The 27,351-nt window shown below is 36.9% G+C and overlaps 7 protein-coding genes across 13 annotated transcripts; 5 read left to right on the top strand and 2 right to left on the bottom strand.

Moving 5' to 3' along the window:
• Window positions 1-385: 385 nt before the first annotated feature.
• On the top strand, window positions 386-1,785 carry LOC106436385 (transcription factor MYB78-like). The gene is made up of 3 exons (XM_013877348.3): window positions 386-671; window positions 761-890; window positions 993-1,785. The coding sequence occupies exons 1-3, from the start codon at window positions 518-520 to the stop codon at window positions 1,540-1,542; spliced, it is 834 nt and encodes a 277-aa protein (XP_013732802.1). The 5' UTR covers window positions 386-517; the 3' UTR covers window positions 1,543-1,785.
• A 5,271-nt stretch (window positions 1,786-7,056) lies between these two features.
• LOC111215969 lies at window positions 7,057-7,457 on the bottom strand. Its single transcript, XM_022720227.2, has one exon. The coding sequence runs from the start codon at window positions 7,438-7,440 to the stop codon at window positions 7,228-7,230; it is 213 nt and encodes a 70-aa protein (XP_022575948.1). The 5' UTR covers window positions 7,441-7,457; the 3' UTR covers window positions 7,057-7,227.
• Window positions 7,458-8,173: 716 nt separating this feature from the next.
• LOC106436389 (SWR1-complex protein 4) lies at window positions 8,174-11,558 on the top strand. Of its 2 annotated transcripts, XM_013877354.3 has the most exons (16): window positions 8,175-8,452; window positions 8,532-8,618; window positions 8,715-8,780; window positions 8,869-8,928; window positions 9,046-9,102; window positions 9,187-9,316; window positions 9,409-9,476; window positions 9,619-9,711; window positions 9,788-9,835; window positions 9,998-10,141; window positions 10,228-10,338; window positions 10,517-10,612; window positions 10,715-10,786; window positions 10,878-10,914; window positions 11,005-11,039; window positions 11,128-11,558. In XM_013877354.3, the coding sequence occupies exons 1-16, from the start codon at window positions 8,330-8,332 to the stop codon at window positions 11,200-11,202; spliced, it is 1,302 nt and encodes a 433-aa protein (XP_013732808.1). In that variant the 5' UTR covers window positions 8,175-8,329; the 3' UTR covers window positions 11,203-11,558. The 2 variants fall into 2 exon arrangements, with proteins under 2 accessions (XP_048635409.1, XP_013732808.1); XM_048779452.1 differs by having other exon boundaries at window positions 8,174-8,452; window positions 10,878-11,039; window positions 11,128-11,346.
• LOC106436388 (F-box/LRR-repeat protein At1g48400) lies at window positions 11,446-13,313 on the bottom strand. The gene is made up of 3 exons (XM_013877353.3): window positions 12,252-13,313; window positions 12,043-12,183; window positions 11,446-11,957 (listed from the first exon to the last, which is right to left on the bottom strand). The coding sequence occupies exons 1-3, from the start codon at window positions 13,212-13,214 to the stop codon at window positions 11,634-11,636; spliced, it is 1,428 nt and encodes a 475-aa protein (XP_013732807.2). The 5' UTR covers window positions 13,215-13,313; the 3' UTR covers window positions 11,446-11,633.
• Window positions 13,314-14,252: 939 nt separating this feature from the next.
• LOC106436386 (DUF724 domain-containing protein 6) lies at window positions 14,253-17,270 on the top strand. The gene is given in 6 exon segments (XM_048781092.1): window positions 14,253-14,811; window positions 14,994-15,413; window positions 15,487-15,600; window positions 15,700-15,858; window positions 15,965-16,055; window positions 16,139-17,270. Coding segments are annotated over 6 exon segments (1,899 nt in total). The 5' UTR covers window positions 14,253-14,370; the 3' UTR covers window positions 16,813-17,270.
• A 109-nt stretch (window positions 17,271-17,379) lies between these two features.
• On the top strand, window positions 17,380-19,902 carry LOC106436381 (DUF724 domain-containing protein 3). Of its 3 annotated transcripts, XR_002664396.2 has the most exons (7): window positions 17,417-17,926; window positions 18,026-18,113; window positions 18,222-18,320; window positions 18,398-18,505; window positions 18,632-19,155; window positions 19,502-19,724; window positions 19,858-19,902. XR_002664396.2 is itself a non-coding variant. In XM_022718980.2 (6 exons), the coding sequence occupies exons 1-6, from the start codon at window positions 17,477-17,479 to the stop codon at window positions 19,514-19,516; spliced, it is 1,284 nt and encodes a 427-aa protein (XP_022574701.2). In that variant the 5' UTR covers window positions 17,417-17,476; the 3' UTR covers window positions 19,517-19,902. The 3 variants fall into 3 exon arrangements, 1 of the variants encoding a protein (XP_022574701.2); XR_002664397.2 differs by having other exon boundaries at window positions 17,380-17,926; window positions 18,632-19,724; XM_022718980.2 differs by having other exon boundaries at window positions 19,502-19,902.
• Window positions 19,903-21,717: 1,815 nt separating this feature from the next.
• LOC106436387 (long chain acyl-CoA synthetase 1) lies at window positions 21,718-27,059 on the top strand. 4 transcript variants are annotated; one of them, XM_013877352.3, is made up of 18 exons: window positions 21,718-21,949; window positions 23,010-23,158; window positions 23,251-23,314; window positions 23,408-23,497; window positions 23,624-23,680; window positions 23,781-23,829; window positions 23,920-23,996; window positions 24,127-24,261; window positions 24,552-24,719; window positions 24,957-25,067; window positions 25,160-25,314; window positions 25,404-25,479; window positions 25,570-25,687; window positions 25,772-26,017; window positions 26,105-26,244; window positions 26,354-26,536; window positions 26,644-26,763; window positions 26,847-27,059. In XM_013877352.3, exons 2-18 carry the CDS (start codon window positions 23,013-23,015, stop codon window positions 26,892-26,894), a joined length of 1,983 nt encoding a protein of 660 aa, XP_013732806.2. In that variant the 5' UTR covers window positions 21,718-21,949; window positions 23,010-23,012; the 3' UTR covers window positions 26,895-27,059. The 4 variants fall into 4 exon arrangements, with proteins under 4 accessions (XP_013732806.2, XP_022574700.2, XP_048635408.1 ...); XM_022718979.2 differs by having other exon boundaries at window positions 21,790-21,949; window positions 22,997-23,158; XM_048779451.1 differs by lacking the exon at window positions 21,718-21,949 and adding an exon at window positions 22,697-22,877.
• Window positions 27,060-27,351: the final 292 nt, after the last annotated feature.

Raw genomic sequence — 27,351 nt, 5'->3', positions numbered from 1 at the left:
TCACAGTTATTTCCAACGTTCAAAATTTTTTTTATAGTTATTTTAAACTGGATTATACATATATATACATAACATTTTACGTCTGCGCTACTATTTGTTAAAATCTAGAAACTCTGTAAAATAAAATTCTTATCTAAGAGAAAGTGAAGAGTGCGTGTTACTATTTATCTGAACAAGTCAGAGGGTCAAACCTAAGTATTTTTAATTACACAAAAGTTGACCAAGCAAAGACTTAAGAATAGTATACTATATAGTTGCAAAATCCCACTTTAGAAACAATAATAAAAAAATACAATAATTGAATATCACACTTATGCCGTGTTGTAGTCACTCTTCATTCTTCTACTTATTTTCAAATATCCGTAATAAAATACTTTTAAAATTATATATTCCTGTGTTCCTTCACTATATATATTAAAATCACGTATTGCTTAATCACTTCAAATCTAATCCACAAAGCCTTTCACACCATCTCATCTGTCTCTCTTTTCCTTTTCCCTCATTAAAATAAAGAGAAATGGAAGATTACGAGCAAAACTCAAACTCTCCAGCTCATGAAGAAGATTCTGATGTACGGAAAGGTCCATGGACTGAAGACGAAGATGCTATTCTCGTCAACTTCGTTTCCATCCACGGTGATGCTCGCTGGAACCACATAGCTCGTTCCTCAGGTATCAACTCAATCACCAATCTCTAATATACACACACACACAGTTGCATATCCATATATACTTACATATATATATGTTCAACTATGCAGGACTTAAGAGAACTGGTAAGAGTTGTAGATTAAGATGGCTTAACTACTTGCGTCCAGATGTTAGACGAGGCAACATCACTCTCGAAGAACAATTTATGATCCTCAAACTCCATTCTCTATGGGGCAATAGGTAATATTATCATTTACTACTAGTTTCTATTAATTTTTGTATATTTATAGATATGCTTAAGTTTGAGACTCTTTTTGTTTTGTTTACTTGAAAAAATATTAGGTGGTCAAAGATTGCACAATACTTACCGGGAAGAACAGATAATGAAATAAAGAATTATTGGAGGACCCGGGTGCAGAAACAAGCTAAACACCTTAGATGCGATGTTAATAGCAATCTTTTCAAGGAGACAATGAAAAATGTTTGGATGCCTAGACTAGTGGAAAGAATCAACGCCCAAACACCATCCCCCACGTATGAGCAAGTGGAGTATATGGTCACCGATCTAAGTCAACCTATCGAGGAACCGAATCCGGTCGAACCGGATTTTGTTCAATTTAACCAGAATTATCATTGTCAACAGCAACAGTTCGTGCCAGCCTCAGACGTGTCCGCAACGTCTTCGAATTCGCCAGCTGAGACGTTATCAGACGTTCAAGGAGGGGTAGTGAACGGGACGGTTTATGATCCAGCGGGTCAAACGGGTCTCGGTGGGTTCAACGATTGGGGCTGTGTTGGTGGGGACAACATGTGGACCAATGAGGACAGTTTTTGGTTATTCCAGGACCAGTTCCAGTTGTGTAATGAAACGACATCGTATTTGTATAATTAAGGAAATATACATACGATTACGGTACGTAACGAGGAATTCAATTGCGTCACGTTTGGTGTAATATTCATTCGTGCGTGATGCCATTTTAGATACGGCCTTGGTATACGAATCTTGACTTAATTCGACATGTTTTAATTTCCTATTTTTTTTTCTATTAAATTAAGTTATGATTATCACATGAGGATATTGTGATCATTTGTGATATACTATGTGAATTATTCAATATTACTTTTGTTCTCATAATTGTCAGGGAAAAGTTCTTAAATAATTGATTTTAAAGTGGAAAAAGGATGTAGACTTAACTCGAACCAGTTCATATTCGGTTGGTCCATTTTATTTCCGACAGAACATATGATCGAGATAAATAACACTCGTCCAAATATGAATAGTATGATGGTTAACCATTGATAACGTACATAATCACATGCTGGCATGGATCATATATAGAGCATCCACTACAAGAAAACATATTTTTTACGAGGGCAATATACGTTGTAACTTCGTCGTAAACGGGGTGTTACGACGAATGAACCGCGAAACACGTTTCGTCGTAAAACGCCCGTCGTAACCGACGTTTCGTCGTAAATGACTTGTTAAGTTTACGACGAAATATATTCCTCGTAAAGCGCAGGGCAGAGATTCGTCGTAAACGACACGTAAAATTTCGTGGTAAACTCCACGTAATGGATTCGATGTAAAGCACACGTAAACATTTTCGTTGTAACACCCTCGTAAATGTTTCGATGTAAACTCCACGTAACATTTCGATGTAAAGACCACGTAAAATCTTCGATGTAAAAGACTCGTAATTATTTTCGACGGTAATCAGTTGTAAATGTTTACGTCGAGCCTACATCGACGTTTCGTTTTATAATATATTTTGAATATTATTTTTAACCTCAAATATATATATATATATAAATTTGAATTAATTTAAAATTCTGAATTTTAAATAATTTTAATTTTAAAACGAAATATGAAAATAAAAAACATTTATAAAAAAGCATTTAAAAGTCATAATATTTAAATTCATAATACAAACCAAAATATTAAAAAAACTACATATCATCGAAGTAGTCGGTGGGGTTGCTCGGCTGTTGACGGGTTGGATCGGACTCTTGGGGATCTCGTACTGGCAACCCAAGAGCGGCTCGTCTCTGACTCAACATTCTCTGCATAACCGGGTTTTCCACGGCCATCACGTCTAGCAAATCCTCAAGAGAGTCTAAACGAACCTGCTGGCTATCCATTCGAGCTTTCATCTGAGAAGTCTCTTCATCCCGTCTCGAAGTGTATGACGAAGTTGCCCTTGCAACTTGGTTAACAGAGCCTATACCGACTATTCGTCCCTTCTTTCTAGGAGCCAGCTATAAAATTAAAACATATATTAATATAGTTATTAAAAATAATGTAAACAAAAATTTTTAGTTGTACTACCTCTTCGAAGATTCTGTCGGCTTCTTCGGTGGACAATGTGACGGGTAATCCATCGGGAGACTCCTGAGTTAGTTGCGTCTCCCGTTCTTCAATCCGAGTAGCCACTGCTTGAGCGAGTTTCTCAGATGCAGGATCCACAAAAACTCCGTCGGATGTGGCGTGAGTCATCTTGAATAGGTCAGACAGAGATGGTAAGACTCCCGTCTTCTCCAACTACAAAAAAAAATATTAAAAATTATATTAATTGAATATTTTAAAATAAATATTTAAAAACAAAACTTACAACTTCTAGACGGATGCCTGCATGTGGTTTTTGGCCGGTTCTGTGAAGCATGGGCAAATTACCATCTTTATCCTTCGTTCTTCGAGAAGCCGAGCACGAATTGGCCTTTTTGATCGAAGAGGGGTGCTTCCAGTAGGCGATGAGGCCATCCCACACATCCTTCGTGAGCTCAGTGGGCTTTCCCTCATACCCGTCGAGCTCCCACTTGTCCTTCCAATCGGAGACTGTGTTGCAGAGGCGGATCTTTGCTTTTGCAACGAATTCCGCCTTCACCATCTCGGTGATTCCCAAAGACCAATGCCACTTTTGCTGAAACACAAAAAATTTGAAAAATTACAATTAATAATAATATTTAAAAAATATATACATATTTAAAAGTGAAAATTTAATTAAATTTAAAAATCTTACCGCAAACATTTTAAACCAAGTGATCTTAACGTGATTTGGAGTCTTGCTCCAGTTCGGATATGCCCCGTCGTAGTAACCCTTAATCGTTTTCGAAACGCTCCGGCCAACACGGTTGTTAGCCCCAAACCTGAAAGGAAAACAATTTAACCGTTAAAAAATAAAAATAATTTAAATTTTAATGTAATAAAAATTAATAACTTACCAATAAGTTCCTCGGGGTCTATCGGGGTCTAGAACATCCAAACCCTCCCGTCCAGGCTGGGCAAGCAAATCCTCTACCGTATATCTCGCGAATGGGGCATATGAAGGCACACGCAAATCCGGATGAACTGCACCTTCTGGGACAGGCTCAGGTGCAGCCGCTGGAGGAGGAGGTGGAGGCATATGCGGTGGAGGCATTTGCGGTGGAGGCATATGCGGTGGAGGAGGACTCCAAGCAACTCTCTGAGAAGGCTGAGAGTCTGGAACTGCGGTGGAGGATGATGGACCGGAAGACGATGGACCGGAAGAAGATGTACCGGAACCATCGTCGCCAAACAAATCTCTATAGCTAGGTGCTCTGGATTTTCTTCTAGGAGCCATCTAAAAAAACTAAAATAAATTTAATCAATTACGACATAATAAAAATATTATTCCGTTACCTAACTAATCACCTAAACTAATTACCTAACTAATCACCTAAACTAATTCCGTTACCTAACTAATCACCTAAACTAATTTAAAAAAAAAAAAAGAGAGAAGAGAGAGTTTACCTTAGAGAGAGCAAAGGAATTTGGGAGGAATGAGCGAGGCAGCCTCGCTCTCGGCGTCTCCTTATATAGATTAGGATTCGTCGTAAAAGCGACGTAATTTTACGACGAATTTACCAGGCCCGCGTTTTTCTATTTACGACGAATTTACCAGGCCCGCGTTTTTTCATTTACGACGAAATTACCAGGCCCGTGTTTTTCGTTTTACGACGAAATTACCAGGCCCGCGTTTTTCCATTTACGACGAAATTACGACGCTTAACCCTAAACACCGAGAATGAAATCCCTAAACCCCAAAGTCACATATCATCTAACATCATATCTTATTTCATACTACTTCTTACTCTTTCTTTTAGAAAATGTTACAATAGAGAAATCCAACATTTGATACATATATTACATCACTCTAAATCGTTTTCGTTCTCATCACTATTACATCACTCTAAATCGTTTTCGTTCTCATCACTATCATTACAATCATCATCGTCGCTTCTCTCGAACTCGTCTTCACGTGCTTCATCTGTCGCATCTTCGGGAATATCTTCATATTGAAAGTTTTGCGGGTCGATCAAAAGGATTTCATCAGTTGGTTGTTCTGGTACCTCAACTTCAGTGATAGCGTCTTCTTCTTGCAAGGGCGGTTCTTCTCCAACGACAATGCGTCCACGAGGTGTAACTTTGATAGCAGTTACCCAGTTTATCCCGGAAGTTCGAAGCCGAGGATAAGGAAGGAAGCTAACTTGCTCGGCTTGTGAAGCTAAAATGAAAGGCTCAAATTTGTTGTATCTTCTCCCAAAATTGACATCCACAACACCAAATTTGTTATACCGAATCCCTCGGTTCACAACAGGATCGAACCATTCACAACTCCGCCCATGCATCCATGCAATTCTCAGGTAAATTATGATCCGTTTTAACATTCATCATCCTAGCTGCTAGAGACAATTTAGAGAGACCTTCTCTACAACCAGTGTAGATTGGTTGATTTGCAGCATCTAGCATTTCATAAAACCTTTTTGCATCCAAATTAGGTTCTTCTACATTTCCAGTTCCATCTGCTATTGTTGTAGTTGTTTCTAAAAATGCATCACTAATCATATCTTGAACCCTATCATGATCTACCATCTGCTCCTCTTGATGATAATTATGTTCATTATGCACATGATTCAGTTCTTCATTATGATGAGCATCCTCAAAATTAGCATTACTACTACTAGCTTCATTTCCCCCATAACCCTCTCCATGTTGATACCAAATGTAGTATTGTGGTGTAAATCCTCTGTTTACTAAATGATTCCATACAGTTTCACTACGTGCAAATTTTAAATTCTTGCATTTTGAACAGGGGCAGAACATCTTACCGCTTTCCTGCGTGATCGGTGTACAGCCCGCCTGGTGCATGAATGTCTCTAGCCCGTTCAGAAATGCATTCGTCACTCTCCCGTCGGAATCTTTGTGCAAATACATCCAACTTCGTAACTCGTAAATACTACCGCCACCGACCATTTTTTCTTCTATTTTTTTTTTAAATTTTTTTTTTCCGTTTAGGTCTTGTGAGGAAGAGAGTTGTGTGTTGTGAGGAAGAGAGTTGTGGGAAATGACATATATATAGAGAAATTTTCGAGTTGGGTAGTTGAAATATAACAACGATTTTACAAGGAAACTTTTACATAGATTTTACATAGTTTTTTTACAACGACTTTACAACGAACTTCGATAAGTTTTTCACCTAAATATAACGGTAACATGATTCGTTGTAATATTGATGTAAAGTTTTCTTTTCGACGTACTTACGTCGTAATATTACATGGGGTTTACGACGAAATTTGGTTTCGTTGGTTTCGTCGTAATTGCGTTGTTAACCCACCATTTACTATTTCTAAGACAACGATAAGGAACCTGTGTCGTTCGTCTGTCTGCCAATTCAGTGGAACGACAAGGAGAAAGTGGACGGAAGTGCAGCTGGTTTGTACTTGAGAGGAACCTTTGACGATGATCGGAGGTTCCACTCAAGTATAAACCAACTGCACTTCCCTCCATTTTCTCCTTGTCGCTCCACTGAATTGGCAGACAGACGAATGACTCATGTTCGTTATCGTTATCTTCGAAATAGTAATTGGTGGCTGAATGAGGAGTTGTGTGTTGTGAGGAAGAGAGTTGTGTGTTGTGAGGAAGAGAGTTGTGGGAAATGACATATATATAGAGAAATATGGTAAGTTTTACATGGATTTTACATAGAAAATTTACAACGCGTTTACAACGAATTTAGGTAAGTTAAAGCACATTGAATACACGTTTTCACCTTTATATAACGGTAACACGATTCGTCGTAATGTCGATGTAACGTTTACAACTATTTCGCATTCCACGTACTTTCGTCGTAAACTTACATTGACTTTACGACGAAAACGTTTCGTCGTAAATTACCATGGAGTTTACGACGAAGTTATGTCTCGTCGTAATTGCGTTGTAAAGCGTATGTAAATTTACGAGGAAATTATTTCCTCGTAAAACGCCGTTGTTACTGTTACGTTTTCTTGTAGTGATCGAAAATCAACAACTATTTTATATCAATTTTCACAAAATTGAGCTTGTCATAGCCCAACTTGGTTTTAAATTATCACAACACATGATTTATTTCGATATAAAAAATACTCAACATATTTAAGCACATCTACAACTTGGTAGTCCAAAACGCTCGTATACATCATGTGATATAAGCATGGTCGATCCAACGATAAGAAACGTTATAAGAAAACATAATATTATGCAAGAACTGGATTTATTTATATAATACGCTTCACAAACTTACATCAACAAGTGGTTCTTGATGATGTTCCAGTGAAACCCTTCATCCATATCGTTCGCCCCACACGTAGTTTCGATAATAAACTCGTGATGATCGCCGGCAACACTTCTGTAAAGTTTCACCGCTGACAAAGAAGCCGCCGCGGTCGGCTCCTCGTTGGGCGTAAGACGGCAACTCATCAGTGCTCTAAGGAACATCACTATCGACGCCATGTGTCTTTGACGTCGAAGATGCTTTTATAGCTGTAAACTGCGTGTCTAGTCACTTTTACGTGCAAAGACATGCATACACACAATATATGTATATCTCTGTGAGTTTGTGTGTGCGCTTGTGTCAGTGTGTATATAGTCTTAACAACTATTGTTGAATGTGGAAACAAAAAAGCACAAGGTGGAAGAGTGAAGACACAATGAAATATAATTTTGGTAAATACTGTGAATTTACCAAATTGCCAGTGCTGGAGTGTCAACATGGAGTTTGTAGCAGCATAGAAGCAAGGTCAATAGGTCATTATGGTTCTTCTTACAACATGGTTTTGATGTCGGAGAGAAAGAAAAGAGTTCATCTTCACCAAGAAACATTGAGAGGAGAAGATACACTTTCCGATCTAATCCTTTCTCGTACCGGTCAATGTGGTTGGACAACCTTCTAGCTTTTTTGGTTAACCTGACCATTTTGGTCAGTAAACCTGTATATAATACTTTGTTTTTCCTAATTACCAAAATTGTATATTGGAATTTGGTAAACTACAGTTTGTATATTACATGATATAATTTATTAGTATTTTTATAACAAAATTATTTATAAGTCATATTGTGCTCCGTATGTCAATATGTCTTTTGCTTGCTTAAAGTTTAGTTACATTATCTGGGCTAACGTAACCTGCAAAGGCCCAGCTGGTGAAACGATACCGTTTAAGGTCGTTACAAAGGCTAAAGAACTCTCTAACTGACTCCAAAGGTTTAAGCATCATTTCGCGCTCGAAATCCCCAATCGTCGTCGTCGAAACCCTAAATTCTGAATCGATCCCAATCGAATCGAAGATCGTATAGCTTCTGGAGTGGATGATAGCTACCCGTTAAACTCGGAACCTTAATCGGAATGGGAGGTACGGACGCGAAGGACATCCTCGGGTTGCCGAAGACGCCACTGTCTCTAACTCAGGAGAAGAAATCTCGACCCCAGAAGGAGTCACATCGAAAACCCGATGGCATCTCTCGCGAGGTTAATGCTCTCAACAACCCATGGAATCGATTAATAGTCTCTAAAGCTGTTAACTTTCGTCGTATTCGTTGAATTTCAGGTTTATGCGCTTACGGGCGGCGTTGCGCCTCTTATGCCTTCGATTGATGTTACCCAGTTGAAGCGACCTCCTCCACCTGATGAGAAGGTTAAATTTATAGACTTTATCATCTTTCTTTGAGATGATTATTGTGGGTTTGATGATAGTGTTGATATGTTAAGAAGAACGCTTCTTTGTTTTTAGGTTGCTTGGCAGTGGCTTCCCGTCAAAAGTTCTGCTAGAAAAGATGATTTGCAGCTCTACCATTGGGTAAGTTCCTTATCTGTGGAACGTTATTACACAAAGGTTGAGAAATTTGATTCTTTCTAATGCCAAGTGCATATATATATCTTTACAGGTTAGAGTGGTAAATGATATTCCACCATCAGGTGACTATTCCTTTGCCAAGTACAACAAGGTATTTATTATGTTGCCTTGATGAGTCTCTATTATTACAGTCTCGTTTTGAGTTAGTTTTACTGTCCCCTCTCCGTTTATGATTCTTATTCGCTTCTTTTTTTTTGTGTGAGTGCAGTCAGTTGATGTCTTGAAATACACTGACGATGAGTATGAAAACCATTTAACGGACCCTGTAAGTGTATGCTCATGCTTTTATTTTATGTACATGCTTGCTCTAGATAATGTCGACTTTGTTGATTGTGCTCCTAACTTGTAGGTGTGGACCAAGGAAGAGACAGATCAGTTATTTGAATTGTGTGAAAGGTTTGATCTCCGTTTCACTGTGATTGCTGATCGCTTTCCGTTATCCCGGACTCTAGAGGAATTGAAGGATCGTTACTATAGTGGTATGGTCTGAAACTTTATCCGTTCATTTACACCATGTCCTTCCATTTGTTTTCTCTGTTTTTAATTTTGTGTTACTTAACTTGTTTTGTAGTAACTCGGGCCCTGCTGCGTGCTAGAGCTCAGTCTCCAGCAGAGTTGGCAAACCATCCTCTTATAAAGGTCAACTTCCACTTTTATATCTCTTCTTAGCAAACTAAGAAGAACTCTAATATTTGTAGTTTATTTTAGCAACCTATCCTTGTGTTCTGTTGGAGAAAACATCTCTCTAAATACTATTTTTCAATATCTCGGCATTAAACAGGAGCCGTATGATATGACACGCGATAGAGAGCGCAAACGTGCATTGTCAATGGTCTTGTCCCAGAGTAGACACCAAGAAAAGAAAGATGCTGAGGTTTTTTTCTTTAATTTTAACCAAGCAAGTGTAAATTATTTCTGTGCTTTCTCTTACACATCTCCCATAACTACAGATTCTTGCTGAGGCTAAGAGAATCACAGAGATGCGTTTGGCTGCGCGTGTAAGTGTTTTCTTACAACCAGCGTGCTCACTCGTATAAACTAAATAACAATAGATGAAATTTGGTTACCATGATTGGTGATACCCTTTTACCTTAGATTCATATCAGAACTCTGTTCTCATCACATTGTCTCTTAAACTATTGGTGTTTCTGGATGTCCAGCGTGCGGCGGAGCCTGATGTACCTGCGAATGAGAATATCGGTAGTGTATCTCCATCTTCCAACTCTCAACTTCCTGCAACTGCCGTAGCTCCATCAACACTAACTATGGCTGATTATGCCTCTACCCTTGCTTCTCTCCGCATGGTGAGTGTCCTTTTCTTCCTCTCTATGCTTTTTTCGTTTGGGTTTCCAATGATCTGATTCTTCTGGTGAATTTGTCAAATTTCCAGCTTCATGTGTATTTGAGAACCTATGGACTTGAACAAATGGTCCAAGCTGCAAGCTCTGCTGTTGGTCTTCGAACGATCAAGCGCGTTGAGCAGACTCTGCAAGATCTCGGGGTTTGTTTTCGCTTCTTGTTCTGTTTAGCTCTTTTCATTTTCAGTTTGATTATCTTTTCTATGGACTGAGGAATAAGATTTAACTAACTCCTTGAAGGGCACTCTCACTTCGATTAGAGCTGCCTTTTAGACTTTTTCCAAAATGGAGTTTTAGTGTATAGAGTTTTCTGTTTTACAGGTTAATTTAAAGCCAAAGGTTCCTACAAAAACTGTATGCGATGAGCATCTTGAATTACGGAAAGAAATTCTAACACTACTGAATCTTCAAAAACAGGTAAACTATATAATACAGGTTTCCATATATAAAGCCTATCTCGCATAAATTCACAACTTGTATCCTATTATGGCCTGGTTTTGGTGTGTCACGTAATTTCAGCTACAGTATAAAGAATCAGAAGGTTCATCACACCGTGAAGGGACATATGGCGCAATGCCAGATACTCCAAAAGTCAGCATCATATCTTGAATCTCCAATTCTTACTGCAGTTTCATCTTTTCCTATGGATATATATCTCTAATTCTTTGTATTTATTGATCAGGATCGTGTTTTCGCATCTGAGCCATTCGGTTTTGGAGGTACATTTCTTTTATCTCCTTCGTTTCAGAATTTTATGTACTACTTCACCATATCTAACTTGCAAGGTGTGTGTCTGTCTGTGTTCACAGCTGAAAGACCAATCAAGAAGGAACCAAAGCGGAAGGTAAATCCAGAACAGAGTCTGGTCTTTCTTTTCATATCAATTTGGAGCCTAAACCTCAATAACAATATTGTTTTGGTGAATCCGACAGGGTCCTGGAAGACAATCAGATACTCCTTCACCAGCTCATAAGCGCCCCAGAAAATTGAAAGCATCTGATCTCTAAATGCAATACTGTCCATGTAATTTGCAATTTCTTTTTTTTTCCCAGTGATATCAGTCAAGACACTGCACTAGTTGTCCGTTGTTGAATTGTTCCAAGAATCAAAAAATTGATGGTGATGTCAATAAAGAGACCAAGATAAAACAAGCAATGGCTAACATTTTTCACCAATTGAGCCAAGTGAGAGAGGGTAGCAACTCCGTACGGTCTGCTCAGAATAGCATAATAACAGAGAAAGAGGAAGACTTGAGAACGGAAAACCAGAAAATTGTATAAAGCATTACTGTTTTGATACAACAAAATTGTCTTAAAATGAAACATCATATTACAACTCTTATTCTCAAACATATATCCATATCTTTGAGCTTGTAAATAAATAAAGGAAACAACAAGGCAAGGCAGTAGATATTGAGAAAGCAAGAGAAAGAAAAGAATCAGATGAAGTGGATGTTGTTGCAATTTGATGAAACTATGGGGAGAGATAACAAATTAGCCCGCAAGACGATGGTGTTGTCCGCATCAATACCACCAACTCTCACGGTTTCAAGACATTCCAACTTTCCCAAGAAATGTCTCATTTGTTTCAGCTCTTGAAAAGAACCTCCATACTCTACAATCTCTAGCACTTTCACTGGACATGTCCATAAACAAGATATTACCTTACTCTTCTTCTTCTTCTTCATCTTCTTCTTGTGTTTGTTATTAGGAGTGCAAGCGCATGCATCTCCGCATTTATCCGTGACTCTGTGCACAAGACCCTGAAAAAACACCAAAAGACCAATCTTGAGAATGTATAAACAAGAAGAAGAAGGAGAAGAAGAAGAGAGAAGATCAAAAAATTACCTTAAAGACTAAAGTGTGTAGATTTGGACAACGGTTAAGCAAAAGTGGCATTACTTGCCAACATTTCTTCTTGTTGCTCTGAATAGATAAGTCAAGGAGGTTTTTGAACACCGGCATAGATTTACAGCAGAAATGAAACGCCTATAATGAAGCATATATACAAGGTGAGAGACCAATCCATGGTGGGTAGCTAGCAGTTACATACATACCTCAAGTGAATCAGGAGACAAGTGAAGGGTAGTAATGTTGCTTATACCCGCAGCTAGGTTTGTAACATCACCATATATAGGCTTGTGATGGTCCCATAACTTGAGATTGAGTCTGACTTCCGCAAGCGAATCCAAATCAAGAAAGCGATAATTCATAAAGACATGACTAGAATAGTCAAGGTAGACAAGACTTGGTGCTTTAACATAACTTTGATAATGTAAATCTCGAAAAGAATGTTCGTTACGAGGACCACCATACGGCATATCGACAGAGACCACAAGTCGTTTGATGGAAGCACTTTTGACAGAGGCTGTGCAACATGGAGGATAAGGATCAACAGCATCAGCACCGATGTCAGTTATGAATAATTCTTCAAGGAGAGGGCAGCCTTTGATGAGGCGGCGATAGTTGTTATAATCAAGGCCTCCAACAGTTAAGAGAGAAAGTGATTTGAGGGCAGGGAAGTACACACGGTCGACTTCAAGACAATATTCACGGGATAGAGTGAGCTTAACAAGTGTGTTGCTCCTTAACAACTTTCTCTCTAAACTAACTTCAACTCTGGTGCATTCCAAGTGTACTTCTTCTAATAAACTTTCTTCTTCCTCCATTGCACTCAAGATCCAACCGTAGACAGCAGGGGACTTAGTGAAACGGCCTCCTCTATGACTCAGAGAGAACTTCTTGATCGTCTTGGTGGGACAGTTTCTTAATGTCTTGTCTAGGAATTCTAAAAAGCGATCTGAAGAACCACTGACTGCTTCTTCGTTGGGATACACAACCATGGACTCATCGAAGCTAAGCGTGTCTACATGAGCCAGCAGATTATTCATCCTCCATCTCTTGGACAGAACCGATGTGGAAACAGCTACCTTTGTCGGAACTAATGACAGGATTTTGCCAAGAATCTCATCCGGCAAATCGCTGATTCGATCTCTACTACTACAACAACAACTACTCATAACTATTCTAGAGATCGAATAAGCTTTGAGATTGATTGAGATGTAATAGAGAGAGAGAGAACGCAGAAGAGCTTTTCTCAAACTAAATTATTTATTAGTTGAGAGGTACAAAAAGAAAAGAAAGAGTTATATGGAATGGACCCAGAGGCCCATTGCCCTTTTTTCAGTGTCTTGGCGGATGGATGGATGGATCTAGGGTGGGCGTTTCGGTTTTGGTTTCGATTTATTTCGGTTTATTCAATAATTTTCAGTTAAAAAGTGACTTTACTACTCCTTTCCGTTTTTTTCAATATAACTCGTTCTAGAAAAAAAATTTTTGTTTCAAATTATATGATGTTTTTCGTTTTTCTATGTAAAATTTATTAATTTAATGTTATATGATCAATGATAATATACCTTTTATTTTATTATTGATTAATTTGTGGTTAGATAAATAAATAATGATGTTTTTGTTTAGAAAATATAAAAAATTAATGATTTTCTTAATTTATGTGCACAATTCTAAAACGAATTATATTAAAAAAACAGAGGAAGTATATATTAGGCATGGGTGTCGGGTGGGTTTAGTTCGGTTGATTCTGATTTTCAGTATTATATTCATAAGTCCCCCATTCAGGTTTGATTAAATTTTGGATCGGATTCAATTTGGTTTTTTCTGGATTCGGTTCGGACCGGGTTATAATCATTGTCTGAAGTCGCATAAAAATTTATAAAAAAAAAACTGAATAACAAATATTTAAAATAAAAAAAATTATTCAAAAATCTAATTAAATACTACTTAAACTAACAAAATTAATTAACTAATTAAAAACTACTTAAACTACCAAAACTAATTAACTAATTAATCATATCCTTTCAATTTCAGGCAGCTAATTACGATTAGCAGGCCAGGTGTTGCATAAGTCGTGGGCCTCATTAATAAAGCCCAATAGATCTTTCCCTTTTTTGGAAATTTTATCGCGCCAAAGAAAAATGAAAAATGAAAATTTGATTTCATCTTTCCACACACAATCAAAGCAATATTATCATATATGACGTCTCCTCGGTTGCACACTCAGTGAATGAGCTGTCCTCCTCCTCTTTGTAGATCTTTAGGGTTTCCTGTGTTTCTCTTTGGACTAAGAAAAAGCGGGACTTTTGATTTTGAAAGCGAGCAATGAGTACAGAGAATCAAACGATGGTGAAAGGGAGTGAGGTAGAAGTGTCTTCTCAAGAGGAAGGTCTCAAAGGAGCTTACTTTACCGCTCTTCTCGAGGAAAACACAACCCTCTCAGGTCGCAAGAAGCTTTCTGTCACTTACAAGACTTTACTAACCGACGACGGTTCGTCTCCTCTTACCGAAGCCGTCCAACAGAGTCTCCTCCGACCGGTTCCGCCTGAGGAAGATTACGCCGGCGTTGTTCTGGAGGAAGGAACGGTGGTGGACGCTTACCTCAGAGATGGGTGGTGGACTGGTGTCGTTATAAACAAGAAGTTAGAGGATAATAACTTCTTGGTCTGCTTCGATTCACCGCCGGACATTATCGTGTTCGAGAAGACAAATCTCAGGGCTCATGTTGACTGGACCGACTCCAAATGGGTCCGACCAGATCTCAAGGTACGAGGTTCTTGTTGTTGAATCTTTGTCTTTTTTAATGTTTTTTGAGTTGAATAGTAGTACTTAAAAGGTGTATGTGTGTCTCACTCACTTAAAAAGGTTTTAACTTTGTAAATTCTCTGTTTGTTACTTAAAAAGGTTTTTTTGACTTTTTAATTTCTCTGTGTTTGTTAACTTTGAAGGAAGTGGATAAGAAGTCTATGTTCTGTCCTGGGAGAATGGTGGAAGTTAGTTCTTCAGTAGATAATGCGGAGGATGCGTGATTCCCGGCGATGCTGATCAAAGAGATTGAAGTGGACGGTGAAAAGAAGTTCATTGTCAAGGACTGTAACCATGAGGCAAGGCCAAACACAACCGTTGATCCTCGCCGCGTTAGGCCCCAACCGCCTCCTCCTTCCTCGGTTGAAGAAAAGTATACTGTGATGGATCGTGTAGAGGCCTTTCATGGTTCGGTGTGGCGCCAAGGCTTGGTGAAGGAAGTTCGGACTGGAAAACGCTACAAGGTTTTTTTGGTGGCTAAAAAGGAGGAACACTTTTTTGGTCAGTCTGATGTTAGACCTTTGAAGGTGTGGGAAGATGGCGCTTGGCATGACGTATCAAAGGTCAATAAATCTCCATTTCCACTAGTTGTCAGTTCTTGTCTGAATTGAAGTTTGTCCTGATGCTCTTTTTCAGGAAGAGACACCACCTTCCAAGGGCGTGAAACCGAAGACAGTAGTGACTTCTAAAAGGGCCAGAAGGCATGTGACTGGATCATCCCTCAATCCTGATGAGACACTCACTGTTGCTGTGAGTTACTTACACCACTCATTATAGTTTTGTTTGCTTTCATTCATTATTATCATGTCTTTGGTGTTTGTTTTAAAGTTTTTTGTTATGTGAAAATAGGCAACTCGAGAATTAGGAAACAAGAAGGCTGCTCCAGTTGTAACACCATCACCACCGGTTATAGCTGCTACACCGACTGAAACTGAAGGACAGCTATCCTCAGAGCCAAGGAGTAAACAGAATGGCTTGGAAAAAAATGATTCAATCCCTCCACATAAGGTAAAAAATTTCTTTTGTTGAAAACATAAATCATTTTTTGACAAGTTATTATCTTATAGCCTCCATGATCGTTATCGATTGATGGTCTTACACACTCTTTATGCAGATGCCTGAGGAGGAGGAGACTAACCAAGTTCTGAGTAGAAAAAGAAGAAGAGAAGAAGAACAACAACAACACTCAGATGTGAATGAAACTGGTATGTCTGAACAACACTCAGATGTGATCAGTTTCTTTCTCAATATACTAAAATCATTTTCTGCTTTTTTAATCAACATTCAGAGGTGTCGTCATCTTCCTCTCATCAAACCCCAAACGTGATGATGATGAATTCTGCTGCTAGTGTTGAGGAAACACCACCACCAGCGCTGCTGAAGGCTTTGCCTTTTGCAAAGAGGTCACCGTACTGGAAGAGTCCTGAAGCGAAGGAGGGTTACAAAACTATGCCACAGCGCCCTCACTTCAGCCCACTGCTTGCTGCTGCTGCTGAATATGTTAATCACCGTGAGTGGTCAGCGGTTGGCATGACGGTGTCCTTTTATGGTTTTCTAGAACAAGTCAAAGGTCTGAAACCCCATGATTCCTTGAGCGTTCTCTGTAGTCTCAGTGAATCTTTTGTGGAACTAGAGGAGTACGGTTTCGACATTGGTGCACCTCAGTCTCGGATCCGCAAGATGATGTCTCTCAAAGAAGAGCAAGCGAAGATAGCAGAGGAGAAACAGTGTCTTGAGAAGAAGGTTGATGAGGACGAGAAGAGAAGCCGCGAGTTAGCTGAAGAAATGGATGTGTTGAAAGGCAAAATGCTTGAGCTGCAGAGACAAGAAGCGGTTGCAAGAGAGGAGAAAGAGGCAGCTGACAAGAGGGTAGTTGAAATGAAAGCAAGTGGGGAAAGGTTTGAGCAAAAGATGGAAGATGTGGAACTTGAGTTTCTTGAGACTGCCTCGGCTCCATGGTAAGAGGAGTTTAAAAGAAAACAAAACTATCAAGTAGTAGCTCTAACGTCTGTTTTAGTAAATCAAAATCTAGAGTTAACCATGTTGGCTAGCTAATATGGTTATGCTTACCATGTTAGTTAAACAGAAACTAGATCTTTTGTTGATCTTATTATCTATGTTGATGATAACTTACGGTCTTTTGTAGACGTTATTGAGGTTAGAATCAATATTTTGTGACTTTTAAAATATGTTTGCTGATTTTGAGATAATCTAAAAGAGTGAAGCTAGTTTATCTTTAAATTAATTTAAAAACGTTGCTGCCAATTATTATAGTGTTACATGATACAATTGTTAAGTTGTTGCTGGTATAGAAATTTTTTAAAATCGAATTACATAGTTTTTTTTTGTCAAGAATTATATAGTTTAAAATAGGAAATGGTGTGTTTTGTTAATATTATTCAGATATATATCACGGAGCTCGTTACCTTAAGGCCCAACCCAATATTTAGTTTGGGCTAACAATAATTTTAAGCGCCAAAACAATAACTCTTCCACACAATGAAAGCATGTGAGGAACGTCTTCTTCCACTAAGCACTTCGAGAAATTTCCATTTTCTTCGTTTCAGGAGAACAAGTGAGAAGTGGTTTTTTTAGTTTCAGTTTCATATTAAAGGAGTGAGAAATTATGAAAAATCTAGATAAAGAAGATCAAAAGTTCTCCATTGCCAAAGACTGTGAAGTGGAAGTCTCTTGTGAAGAGGAAGGATACATAGGTTCTTGGTACAGAGCTATCCTCGAGGAAACTCCTACGAGATCAGGACGCAAGAAGCTCCGAGTCCGTTACACCACGCTGCTCGAAGAAGACTGTTCAACTCCTTTCACCGAAACCGTGGAAGAGAGATTCATAAGGCCGGTTCCACCTGATGATCTGAGCGTGGTTCTCGAGGAAGGATCGGTGGTGGACGCTGATCACAACGATGGATGGTGGAAAGGTGTCATCATAAAGAAGATGGAGGAAGATGATAAATTCTTGGTTTACTTCGACTCTCCACCAGACATGATCCAGTTCGAGAAAAAGCAACTGAGACCTCATTTTGACTGGACCGGCTCTAAATGGGTCCGATCTCTAAACAAGGTAACCGTTTTCTTCTTTGCATGTCAAATTTTTTGGACTTTTTTTTTTTGTTTATTGAGCCTATATTTATTTTTTGAGGATGTTTTTTTTTTGATGCAGGTGTCTGAAGAACAATACAGCAAAGAAAATATTCATAAAAGAAAAATGAAAAGAAAGAAAACACACAACTTAAACCTTGATAAGACTGGTATGTCGATATAAATTGGCATGTATCCTCTCTATATTAATTGGTGTATTCTTTTTCTCCCTAATCATTTATTTGAGTAACTTATGCTTGAGTCTTGCAATGGTTCAGAGGCTATGATCGCTGGTACAAGTGATAATGATGATTATGATCAAAACCTCTCTGCTTGGATCCTTGGAGTAAAGTCATCTAATGGTTCTGATAAATCGAGTAAGATACTTATCATATATATTTGAGTAGCTTATACATGAGTAAGTAACTTATACTTGAGGCTTGCAATGGTTCAGAGGCTATGGTCGCTGGTACTAGTAACACTATATTCGACGGTGATTATGATCAGACCCTCTCTTCTTGGATCCTTGGAGTAAAAGCATCTAACGGTTCTGATAAATCCAGTAAGATACTTCTCTTTTTTTTTTTGTTATAAATTTCTTTATTACATTAGCTTTATTAGATGTATCCGTTCAAACATTTTTTTTTTTTACTTTCTCATTATGTTGCTTTTGCGTTGATCTATCCAGAAGAGTTAGCCCATGATGAAACTCGAGCAAGTGAAGATACAACAATGGTTCTGCCTTTTGCTAAACGCTCACCTATTTGGAAAGCAGTTGAATCAATGGAAGTTTACAAAACAGCAAAGCAGAGTCCTCATTTCATCCCGTTGCTCGAAAAAAGAGAAGAGTTCCGTGAAGGGTTGGCAGTGGGTGGGATGGTGAACTTTTCCAGTTTGTTAGAGAGAGTAAATAATCTGCAGCCTCACACTCCCAAAAGCACACTTGCGAGACTCAAAGAGTGCTTTGCCGAGCTTGAGAAGTATGGTTTTGATGTTACAACGCCTATATCTCGGATCAACATGTTGTTCTCTCTCACAAGAAAACAAGTGCGTACAGAGGATAGAGTAAAGGATAATGCGAAAAAGATGAAAAAGGAAGTTCGCAAAAGGCAAAAACTTGAACAAGATATGAAAGCTGTTGAGTTCAAGATTCTCGAGCTTCAGAGCCAAAAAGCAGACTTAAAACAGAAGAAGAAGAAGGATGCTTCAGAGGTACAACTAAGCTCTTTCATGTGAAGTTGAAGTTAGAAAAAAAAAAGACTATGATGAGCTCTAAAAGCTCTGTTTTGAAAATGAAAGGTAGACTAGATGTAAGTTAACAAAGACTTTTGGTTGTGGTAGATAGATGGCAAGGTTAGTTTAACTAATCCTCCTAATATAATTAGGAAAAATCATGTCACTTGTAGATATGAAGACTGCTTGTTTTGTGGTGTTTTGGTAATTAGGAAATGCTAAGGGTAATTAAGTTTTTTGGTAATCAGTCCTTGTTAGGTGGTTGAATAGTGGTTTAATAAGCTATATACTATAAAATTTAGCTGCGCAGCTGCTGAAATTACAGGTTTTTGCTGATTAATTTCTTTAGCAAGTAAAAGTTTCAAACTAAAAACTCAGTATTACGATCATAAATGAGTTTGAGTTTGAGTTTGAGTTTGAGTTTGGAGATGGAGATAAGATAAGATAACAGATGTGATATCTGAAGATAACAAGAAAAAGGATGGAAGCCAGACTCTGAGTGAGTTAGAAGTTATTATGGAAGCCTGAGACTCTGAGTGAATTAGAAGGTATGGAAGCCTGACTTGGAATGAATTAGAAGTTGTGTATACAGCTGGCTCTTCTTTAGATACTATTCTCTTATTGGTTACTACATGACTGAATTTAACAACAATTATGAAATTTGGATTTGGCAAATTGCAGAAGAGCTTCAATTCGTGCAACTCAGTTGTTCATTGAGCCATACAACCGTGAGTCTGGGACACATATTAATGCGAACGGTCCTCTATTGTCCACGCGTTACATTTCATCTAATTCAACATATAAAAAAAAATCGACCTATATTTCTTTATTATTGTTGATATTAATGGTCTGCATTGAAGGTTGGAGATATTTAATGAGTGTTACCCTTTTTCTTATCTTATTAGGTTTTTTTTTCTTGAAACATACTGCTATCTTATTAGGTTTTTTTTTGTTCTTAATGTCGTACTTCTATTTGGAAATCCAATTCCAAAGTACAATAATTTATTTCCACATGTAAATAAAATAAATGTGTGGAGGATTCATAATAGACATATAACCTATCTAAAATATTTTCTACTCGTACAGAACTAGCTAAAATATTTACTACCCATTAGTATATAGGTTTATGGGGGAAAAAACAATCTAATGTCCCTTGACTCTGTTGACTATTAGCAATTTGCCGATTTCAAAACAATGGCCGCCGGTCTTATTGATTTTCTTCTTGACCTGCGCTGAAATTAAACAGTTAGAAGTTGGAACAAACAATAATTAGAAAGTGAGTTGACAAACCAAAAAGTTGAAAATTATTTCGTAATCCATTAAACAAAAAGTTGAAATTTAATCGTTTGTAATTGACCGATACATGGCATAATAATGATAAGCATACAAGTTATTATAACTAGTTCAACCCTTCATAACATATAATTTTTTTTTCATAACATATAATTTAAAATATACTTTATTCACTTTAAATAATAAATCGGTCGCAGAAAAGATTTTATAAGAATTAATATTCTTAAAAGGTTTATCTACCTATATATACCTTATACGATTTGACTTGGCTCACTTGTTTTTTTTTAATACTAACATCCATATTAAAAGCTATCAGAAATTTCGGTGATACTTTTCAGTTGTGTTTTATTAAATATGTAGACCCGAGCAAATAAATGTGAATGCATTGATATTATGTACGAACCAAGAAAAAAAAATCTTATAAAGCTAAAAATATCGCATGATTGCTCTATTAACATATTCAAAAGATAAACGACCAAAATTGTCACAATCTTTGAAATCTATAAATATAGAAAACGAAATACTAAACCAGTGGTTTTCTTTGTCAAGGTCCTTGCGGCTTTTAATACCGAATAGATCGATTAACTAGCGGTTTCGACTTGGTAATCGAGAATCGAGATCATGCATTGTTTGTTTTTTACAAAGTCATCATTGTCTTGTATAAAACTATACCCTGCATAAGCGTCTGGATTGTAAACACGTGACGTACGGTAAATGCAATAGTATATACAAACCAACTTTAGGAAATGAACCATACGACGTTTTACTTTGAGAAAATGTCAAAAAAGCTTTCGTAACAAATCGTTTTTTAATTATCATTTTTCAAAAAAAAAAAAAACAAATCGTTTTATAAAACACTGTTTTTGCAAATTGATTCTCACGAGTATAATGCAAGTTGCACAAGTAGTAAGAGATTCTATTACTCGACGTATCCTGCACAAGTAGTAAGAGACTCAATTACTCGACGTACGTATCTTACAGTTTTTATCCATTTCCACATGATGATATGCTTTAGAAACTCATAAAGAAGTGTGTTTATAAAAGACGTAATGTCAATTAATGGAAAACAGTAGTTGAAAATTTATGGAAAAATCAACTTTCGGCAGACAACACCATAGGTATATAGGACAATAATTAATTAATGAAATCTATTGGTTGGATCAGTCAATTTTGTTTTGGTTCACTTTTTCTCTTCTTTTATTATCTACACATTTGAAATTGAAGACTGATAATAAAAACATTGAAATGAAAGATACTGGCCTCGCCTGTATCAACCAACTCCAATATTATTATATAAACCAACAACCATTTCTCAGCTCCTCAACTTATTCTACTTTCTCTCTGATCATTTCTAAAAATCATAAACAATTACATTTTTTAAAAACAAAGTTCCAGCTGGGGAAGAACACAATCCGACCTGCCTGAACCAGCGACGTATATGTACATTACTACAGTCCTTTGTTGTACCAACTAAGCTAAGGTCGGTTGCTTAACCTTTGCTTTTCTATTAGTTATTTTTTTTGTTCTGTTTTCCCTTTTCTATTAGTATCTTTATCTTTGTATTAGACTCTTTGAAGTAATAAATTGTTTGCCCAAAAAAAAAAGATCTCAATGTTTTTTGATGGTTTCTTTTATATTTTATTATTGAACGTGGATGGGGAGAGAGAGACTAAAATATTTCTATGTTTACCCTGATATTAATAAAAGATAATGGAAGATTTAAAGTGTTTTAAGTATGAAAGTTCATACATTGGTTGGAGATCGTTACAACTACATCACTTTCATACTTATTGATTTTTTTCTCTAGAGCTTCTTCATACTCATTAATTAAAGAAGATAGTGAAAAGAAGGATAAAGAGAATGAAGCCAGGTTATCCATGCTCTCCCGTTTAGGGCATGACTTAGTGAATTAGTTTAGTTATAATTTTAGTTCAAATGAATTAGTGAAACTACTCATACTTCCTTTGAAACTAAGTGCATGTAATCTAATTATTTTTTGTCTTAAAATATATATATATATATATATATATATATATATATATATATATAGTTGATACAACCCTTTATCAAATCACAAAATAAGTGTCAAATTTAAAGAGAGTGTTTAAGATAGCTGCATCAACTCTGGGTTTGTAGTCGGTATTGTTAGGTGGACCGAACTGGTGACATTAAATACACACTTAACAATTATTATAATATATGAAACTTTTATATCTGTTTTCGAACAACGATTATAATAATACAAAATGCAAAATATGATAACCTCCCTCTTTTTTTTTATTTTTTTTTTAGAAACATCCTCCTTCATTTTGTAACCAAATTATTTCCTTAGTGTTTTTTTTTTTAATTATTTTTTCACATTTTGTACCATTCATCGATTAGGGCAGTGTTATATTTTCATATTTTACGTACGCCGGTTGGATCCATCATATCGTATCTTTATGGTTCTTCTGTCTCTTTTTTTTTTGAAACACTTATGGTTCTTCTGTCTATTCCATTTCTTTTACATCAAGTAAATAGCTTCTAGAATTTGTCTTCAGAGAATGAAGTCTTTCGCGGCAAAGGTGGAAGAAGGAGTCAAAGGGGAAAACGGGAAGCCGTCAGTAGGTCCGGTGTACCGGAATCTTTTGTCGGAAAAAGGGTTTCCTCCAATAGATTCTGATATCACCACTGCTTGGGACATATTCTGGTATGTCGTAAATTTATATTTTCTCATAAGATAATTAATTATCACCTTTTGTGTATAATTATTGTTAATAAATTTCTTTTGGGTTTTGTTAGTAAATCTGTGGAGAAATTCCCTGGCAACAAGATGCTTGGATGGCGTCCAATCGTAGATAAGAAGGTGATTTTTTAAAATATATACTACAACGAAATACTTGATTAAAAAGTTATGTGTACACACTGTTTTATACGTATATGTTTACGGATCAATTAGGTTGGACCGTATGTGTGGAAAACGTACAAGGAAGCATATGAAGAAGTTCTGCAGATTGGCTCTGCATTACGTGCTCTCGGAGCTGAGCCTGTAAATATATTATTAAATATATATCTATATACCTCGTCCTCATAAACTAAACTCATTATACTTACTTAAATGTTCTTTGGAGACTAATTTATGTATTGAAATAATTTGGTTTATGCATATATGTAGGGGTGTCGAGTGGGAATCTATGGAATTAATTGTCCTCAGTGGATCATAGCAATGGAGGTCCATCTCTCTCAATTTTATTTTTTTTAAATCTCATATTTTGTATATATCAAAAGCTCTTACCCCATAAACATATACCCAACTTTGTAAAAATATTTAGGCTTGTGCAGCTCACACTCTAATCTGTGTACCTCTATATGATACATTGGGTAGGTTAAATTCTGCTTTCTTGTGGCCATACAAAATTTTGCGACTTGGTCCTAATACACGTGACTCAAACAAAAACATTGGTTCTTTAGGTTCTGGAGCCGTGGATTATATCGTTGATCACGCGGAAATCGATTTTGTATTCGTCCAAGACACCAAGATTAAAGGGGTTAGGCTTTTTGAAATAAATTTAATATTAGTTAAATATACATTTAAAAATATAGATCTATTTTGATCAAAAAAATATAGATCTATTTGAATAATAAACTTTTTGTTATTCTTATGTTATTGAAATTCAGCTTCTTGAGCCAGATTCCATATGTTCTAAACGGCTAAAAGCTATAGTTTGCTTCACTAATGTGAGCAAAGAAGATAGCATCAAGGCTTCAGAAATTGGAGTCAAAACGTACTCTTGGCTCGATTTTCTTCATATGGTTGGCCTCTCGTCTTAATTTCTTAATAATAGTAATCTTATATCCTTTTTTTTTTGTAACTGAATAGTAATAGTATATCTTTACGTTATAATTACACATGGTCGGACCATTCTTTGAGGTATTTAATGACATGCACATGCTAAACCAAATATGACGGCATTTGTTTTTTTTTTTTGGGATTGTGTATATGCATGGAATTAAATGAGTTAGGTGCCTATTGACCCAAAAAAAAAAAGAGTTCACAAAGTACATATTAAAATATATTTGTTGAATATTTGATCTTTGACCAGGGACGTGAGAAACCGGAAGAGATTAGTCCACCTAAACCATTTAACACATGCACCATAATGTACACAAGCGGCACGAGTGGTGACCCTAAAGGTGTGGTTTTGACTCACGAAGCGGTGGCGACTTTCGTTGTTGGGGTGGATCTCTTCATGGACCAGTTCGAAGACAAGGTAACAAAAGATTCATCTTTAACAAAAGAAAAGTTAATGCACGTATGTTTATGGTAGATTATATTCGTTTCTAAACAATGGGAGGTTATTAAACCTAAACATAAACCTAAATTAATCCCACGCCATGTGAAGAAGCTGAAATTTTATTATTTACCATTAAACGTCGTCGCTTTGCTTAATCTTTTGTTTAGTTTTGACATATTTCTTTGTTTTTTTGTGTGGCTTGAATACAAGCAGATGACACATGAAGATGTGTATCTCTCCTTCTTGCCGCTGGCTCATATTCTTGACCGTATGAATGAGGAATACTTCTTTCGCAAAGGGGCTTCCGTTGGCTATTACCATGGAGTATGTAGTTAAATCTCTTAAGGCACACAAACATTCATCAAATTATGGAGCAAATGAATAATTGAGTATATATGTTGATGTGTTTTGTGTAGGATTTGAATGTGTTACGTGATGACATTCAAGAATTGAAACCAACTTATCTAGCTGGAGTTCCAAGAGTGTTCGAGAGAATTCACGAGGGTATTCAAAAGGCTCTTCAGGAACTTAACCCTAGAAGGAGATTTATCTTCAATGCTCTCTACAAACAGTAAGCAACTTCAACGTTACTTTCTCTGTTTTTTTATTTCTTCTCTGTTCTTTAATGATGTAGCATTACAAAACTAAATGATTATGCAGCAAGCTTTCATGGTTGAATCGTGGATACTCGCATAGCAAAGCTTCACCCATGGCTGATTTAATTGCTTTCAGAAAGGTTAAAGACAGTCCAAATATTGTTTTTTTTTTTTCTTTTTGGTCATTACATAAAAACATACTTTCCATGGTTTTGGAATTTTATTAATAGATTAGAGACAAATTGGGAGGTCGAATCCGGTTGCTAATATCTGGAGGAGCACCTTTGAGCCCTGAGATTGAAGAGTTCTTGAGAGTTACTTGTTGTTGCTTTGTCCTCCAAGGCTACGGTATATATATATATTACATGCCCATACATTCTAGGTTTCGTGCATGCCAAGGAAAGTTAATGTTGATGTGGTTGTTTGGATTAGGTCTGACGGAGACGCTTGGAGGAACGGCTTTGTGTGTACCGGATGAGATGTGTATGTTAGGGACAGTCGGTATACCGGCGGTTTACAACGAGATAAGGCTTGAGGAGGTGGCTGAAATGGGCTACGACCCACTCGGTGAAAATCCAGCGGGCGAGATCTGTATAAGAGGAAAATGTTTGTTTTCTGGATATTACAAGAACCCCGAGCTTACTGATGAAGTCTTGAAAGACGGATGGTTCCATACAGGTGAGTGAATGATTGAAAGAAAACTAGAATGTTCTGATTATGGTTTCTTGATTGGTCTTGATGTGTGTGTTGATCTTTTTCTTACAGGAGATATAGGTGAGATTCAACCAAATGGGGTGCTCAAGATAATTGATCGTAAAAAGAATTTAATTAAACTTTCTCAAGGAGAGTACGTTGCTCTTGAGAACTTGGAAAACATCTACGGTCAAAACTCTCTTGTCCAAGAGGTAAGTTTCTCAACTCTGGATCATGATTTCTTGTGAAGCAAGCAAGCATGCCGTTTTAGGGTTTCTTTCTCCTCAGTTTTCATCTAGTTGCTGTCTGTTGTTTTCTTAGATATGGGTTTATGGAGACAGCTTCAAATCAATGCTTGTCGCGGTGATTGTTCCAAACCCTGAAGTCGTGAACCGGTGGGCTAAAGATCTCGGTTTAAATAAACCATTCGAAGAACTATGTTCTCTCACGGAGTTGCAAGAACACATCATTTTAGAACTGAAGTCCACGGCAGAGAAGAACAAGGTTTGTTTAAATTCTTTTGATCTTTTGTCTCCATGAAAATTCTTCCATTAAAATAAATAGATACTAACATTACTTAGTCGTGGATTTGAACAAATAAAATACTACAGCTAAAAAGGTTTGAGTACATCAAAGCAGTGACGGTGGAGATAAAACCTTTCGACTTAGAGAGAGACTTGGTGACTGCGACGCTCAAGAATAAGAGGAACAATCTTCTCAAGTATTATCAGGTTTCCAATTATCTTTGTTTGACCTTAATTTTTGTAGACAAAATTCATAGACTAGTTCAGTCCACTAACGTTCCATTATACAGGTACAAGTCGACGAGATGTACCGAAAATTGGCGTCCAAGAAAATCTGAAAGTATTACGATGATGTGTGCGTCCTAATATATATTGATAATAATGTTATATATATATATATATGTATCAATAATTGATCGGAATGAGCCTTATGTAATGTTGTATTTACATTCTATGTTGAATCACTTGCATCATAATTATTAGTATTTTTTTCTTTTCGTTTCTTTCTTTTGTGTACGTAACTCCTAAATATCTATTGTTTCCATCAAACTACATCTCCAACGTAATTATGTTATATTAGTGGTTTAAAAAAACCTTATGGTTTTCATTACTGATTAATTTTCTGACTGTCCGTGTTAGCTTGTATGAGACTTCCACTTTTGTAGCCTGTATCAAACACTGGAAGGAACTAGGAACTACATCATAATAAATAAAACAATGCGTGCATGTAGTCAAGAGAAATTAAATCAATTATTGGAACATGTTAATCAGATTATTATATAGTTAATATATTTA

This window comes from Brassica napus, chromosome A5 (assembly GCF_020379485.1).
Source record: "Brassica napus cultivar Da-Ae chromosome A5, Da-Ae, whole genome shotgun sequence".
Classification (NCBI taxonomy): Eukaryota; Viridiplantae; Streptophyta; class Magnoliopsida; order Brassicales; family Brassicaceae; genus Brassica; species Brassica napus.
The sequence above is the reverse complement of the archived record's forward strand: the minus strand, read 5'-3'. Positions and strand labels throughout refer to the sequence as shown.

Coding starts and splice junctions, on each gene's coding strand:
- LOC106436387 (XM_048779450.1), top strand. Junction 23,159..23,250: donor ACTGCTTGGGACATATTCTG/GTATGTCGTAAA, acceptor GGGTTTTGTTAG/TAAATCTGTGGAGAAATTCC. Junction 26,018..26,104: donor AGACGGATGGTTCCATACAG/GTGAGTGAATGA, acceptor TTTTTCTTACAG/GAGATATAGGTGAGATTCAA.
- LOC106436388 (XM_013877353.3), bottom strand. CDS start 13,214: ATGAGTAGTTGTTGTTGTAGTAGTAGAGATCGAATCAGCGATTTGCCG. Junction 12,184..12,251: donor TGTCTCCTGATTCACTTGAG/GTATGTATGTAA, acceptor GCTTCATTATAG/GCGTTTCATTTCTGCTGTAA. Junction 11,958..12,042: donor TACACACTTTAGTCTTTAAG/GTAATTTTTTGA, acceptor GTGTTTTTTCAG/GGTCTTGTGCACAGAGTCAC.
- LOC106436381 (XM_022718980.2), top strand. CDS start 17,477: ATGAAAAATCTAGATAAAGAAGATCAAAAGTTCTCCATTGCCAAAGAC. Junction 18,114..18,221: donor CTTAAACCTTGATAAGACTG/GTATGTCGATAT, acceptor GCAATGGTTCAG/AGGCTATGATCGCTGGTACA. Junction 18,321..18,397: donor TAATGGTTCTGATAAATCGA/GTAAGATACTTA, acceptor GCAATGGTTCAG/AGGCTATGGTCGCTGGTACT.
- LOC106436389 (XM_048779452.1), top strand. CDS start 8,330: ATGGGAGGTACGGACGCGAAGGACATCCTCGGGTTGCCGAAGACGCCA. Junction 8,781..8,868: donor ATTTGCAGCTCTACCATTGG/GTAAGTTCCTTA, acceptor ATATCTTTACAG/GTTAGAGTGGTAAATGATAT. Junction 9,712..9,787: donor AAGAAAAGAAAGATGCTGAG/GTTTTTTTCTTT, acceptor CCATAACTACAG/ATTCTTGCTGAGGCTAAGAG.
- LOC111215969 (XM_022720227.2), bottom strand. CDS start 7,440: ATGGCGTCGATAGTGATGTTCCTTAGAGCACTGATGAGTTGCCGTCTT.
- LOC106436385 (XM_013877348.3), top strand. CDS start 518: ATGGAAGATTACGAGCAAAACTCAAACTCTCCAGCTCATGAAGAAGAT. Junction 672..760: donor CCACATAGCTCGTTCCTCAG/GTATCAACTCAA, acceptor TCAACTATGCAG/GACTTAAGAGAACTGGTAAG. Junction 891..992: donor CATTCTCTATGGGGCAATAG/GTAATATTATCA, acceptor AAAAAATATTAG/GTGGTCAAAGATTGCACAAT.